General features: G+C 58.8%; 1 protein-coding gene across 1 annotated transcript; it reads right to left on the bottom strand.

Annotated features, from left to right (window-relative positions):
• Positions 1 to 46: 46 nt before the first annotated feature.
• Positions 47 to 715, bottom strand: LOC105565438 (the record flags this gene model as incomplete). The annotated part of the gene is made up of 1 exon (XM_012018641.1): positions 47 to 715. A coding segment is annotated over exon 1 (669 nt), but the record flags the coding sequence as incomplete, so codon positions are not given.
• Positions 716 to 2,985: the final 2,270 nt, after the last annotated feature.

Below are 2,985 nucleotides of genomic sequence, written 5' to 3' on the forward strand. Positions count from 1 at the left end.
GGGTCTCCGTTGTTGGGGAGGCCCCGCTGTTCAGCCTGTCCATAACCAGGCGATACGGACGCCCCCACGGGTCCTCGTCCAAGGAGAGGATCATTTCCTCCCACGCCCTCTCCTTGGCTTTTCTTATGGCCAGTCTTAGGCTGGCCCGCAGTTCCTTGTACTCCTCATTGAGGTTCTCAAGTTGGGCGTCCGTGGTCCCTCTCCTCCTCCTTGCACGCTGCAGGGCCCGTCTGGCGCGGACGGAGGATCGCCTCTGCTCCGCGATCTCCTCCGTCCACCAGTACGCGCTCCTGCGCGCTGTGTACGTGGCTCTCGGCATTGCACTGTCGCAGGCGGCAGTCATTGCGCGCCGGAGCCATAGTGCCTCCTCTCCAATATCCCTGGGTTGGGACCCCCCAGCCCAGAGAGCTGCCTCCAGGGATGCCTCGAGCCTGTCCGGGTCGAGTTTCCGGACGGCCCATCTTCGTGGGCGTTGGCCTTCCGCGGTCCTCCTCCGGGGGGCTCGTCGGCGCTCCACCTCAATGGGCAGGTGGTCGGAGAGGATCTCCATCTCCTCCGCCACCCGCCAGGATGTCACCCATCCGGAGGCCGCGGGTGAGGACCATGTGAGGTCTATGATCGACTCACCTTGCGGCCTCACACAGGTGCTCGTTGTGCCCACGTTCAGAATATGGAGCCCCAGACGAGCCGCCCAGTCCACTACGTCCCTTTGCATCCGGCCGCCGGGAACCCTAAAGTGCCGACTTGGCATTGAAGTCCCCGGCTATCAGCATCGGGTCGGGTAGGCGACTCCGGATCCAGACCGCCAGATCTTGGAGTCTTTCATCCGCCTCAGCGCGGGAGAGGCTTGGGCGCAGGTAGACCCCCACTACCGTCAGGGGCCCCCAGGTAACCGCCACCCAGCCTTCACCACCCGCTATCTTAGAAGCAGGGGTGTGTATCTCCCCCGTTCTCCTCCACGTGATCGCGACCGAGCCGTCCTCACTGCCAGCCCAGCATGGGTGGCTGAGGACTCTATTTGGCTCGGTCGCGATCCCCAGACCCGAGCCGCTCTCGGCCAGACATTGCAGAAACATATCCTGCGACGGCCGGGAGCGGTTCAGGTTCGCCTGGAGAATCTTCGTTTGCTGGTTGAAGGCGCCGGCCTTTCAGCCTCCTCCAGGCTTTCTCCTCCTCTCGGCTCCTTATTAGGGCCAACGGTCTCCGAGACCGGTGGATCGACCTCCATGCTCTCCTGCGTCTCTCCCCCCTTCGTGGTTCCGGGCCCCGGGGGATTCGTAGGCTGCGTGCGGCGGACTCTCTCCTGTTCCGCCCTCTTTTTCCCCCTCTTTGACTGCGGGGGGCAGGCCGCTCCTCCCGCCTTGTGTTTCGCCGGGAGGCCCCTAGCGCTGCAGACCGGGCAGTTTGGGTCTTCGGTGCACGTCTGCGCCTTATGACCCTCCCTGCCACACCTCTAACACAGTGCGCTACGGTCCACGGGGTTGCGGCACTGCTCCCGGACGTGCCCCCTCTCCAGGCATCGGAAGCACACCAGGGGGCGGGCGTCGAGCATCTCTACTCTAAGTGACACCCACCCAACCCTGATGCGCCTCTTCGACGTGACTTTGACCGCCGCTGCAACTGGGCACTGGGCCCACGCTGTCGCCAGTCCGTTGGGGGCCTTCTTGGGTTGGCCGATCTTGACGTCCCCCTGGTCACAACCCCCCACCCGGGCTATGGCCTGGCGAATCTCCTCCTGAGTAAGGGACTCGTCCAGGTCCTTAACTCGGATCTCCGCCATTTTTGTTGGGCGAGAGACCCCCGCACGCCTTCCTTACCCTCCAACGCCCCGCGGATCTCCTTCGCAAGGGCGTCGGCCTTCCTTGCACTCTCCGGCCCCGATACCTCAAATATCAGGGCCCCCGTGAGCGCTCTTCTCTGCCTCAGAGGCCCTATTCCTAGGGCCTCGAGGTCCACCTTGGCCCTAACTTCCCTCATCCCCTGTGCGCATTCGCCCGCAGGGAATGAGATCGTGACCGCCTCCGACCTCGGAGTCCTCCTCTTCTTCCTAGCCTGCTCCTGCACCTTTGCCCCTTGGGTTGCGCTTGGCTTGGTTGCCTTTGCGTCAGCCCGCTGGGGTCGCGACTCCGCCTTGCCGCTCCCTGCTGAGGTTGGCTGGCTCGTCTTCCCGCCTTTGTGGTTTCATGTACATATAAGTATTATTTGATGTTACTTTTACAATATTTCCGTGGCGCATTCTAACTAGTTCTATAGCTAAATGATTAAGCTGTATCGCTGATGATGATGACGCATCTGTTGCCTTTAGCAGCTGGTCTATTTTTTATTGATTTTGTCTGTATTCTTTCCAAATTGATTGATCTAACTCAATCTGATGTCCTTGATTATCGCCGAGAATTATTTCTACGTAGGATGCACGAGGTACTACTCTGATCCCAATATCTATGTATTCGAACGATGTAGATGTCAGCGGTAACCTCCTGCACATGATACGCGGCGGGATATGTGGTTCATCGTTAGAACTGAAAGAATATATAAAGTAAAATAAATACAATTATACGTGTAAAAAATGTGTACAAATATGCAGTAGCTTTATGATACTCACACCGCGACGGGAGAGAGGCGTCTTTCCCCTCCTTTGGGAGGAGTACCAGCGTGGCACTCCTCCACCGCGGGGGAAAGACTCCTCTCCGTAAACACGCGCTATATACGCGCGCGTATTGCTCCGCGAGGACGCCTATGGCCAGGGCGTGGACACGCTTGTGGAGGCCGTCAGGACCCGGGGCTGTGTTGCCCTTAAGGCCCTTCCTGACGGCCCTTTCTCAAACTCTACTCGTAATCGTACTATTCTGCATTCTTACGATCCTTCATCGCTGGTGTCGCACTTACCGTTTGCCTTGACAATCTTTACTGCCGAAGCTTAGTCGACTATCTACGTGTCGTACTTTTAAGATACTCCTTTAACTCTGTTTTACTTGTCTAGATAAC

Source organism: Vollenhovia emeryi, unplaced genomic scaffold (genome assembly GCF_000949405.1).
Source record: "Vollenhovia emeryi isolate VEMERY1.0 unplaced genomic scaffold, V.emery_V1.0 DF943549.1, whole genome shotgun sequence".
Taxonomy (NCBI): domain Eukaryota; kingdom Metazoa; phylum Arthropoda; class Insecta; order Hymenoptera; family Formicidae; genus Vollenhovia; species Vollenhovia emeryi.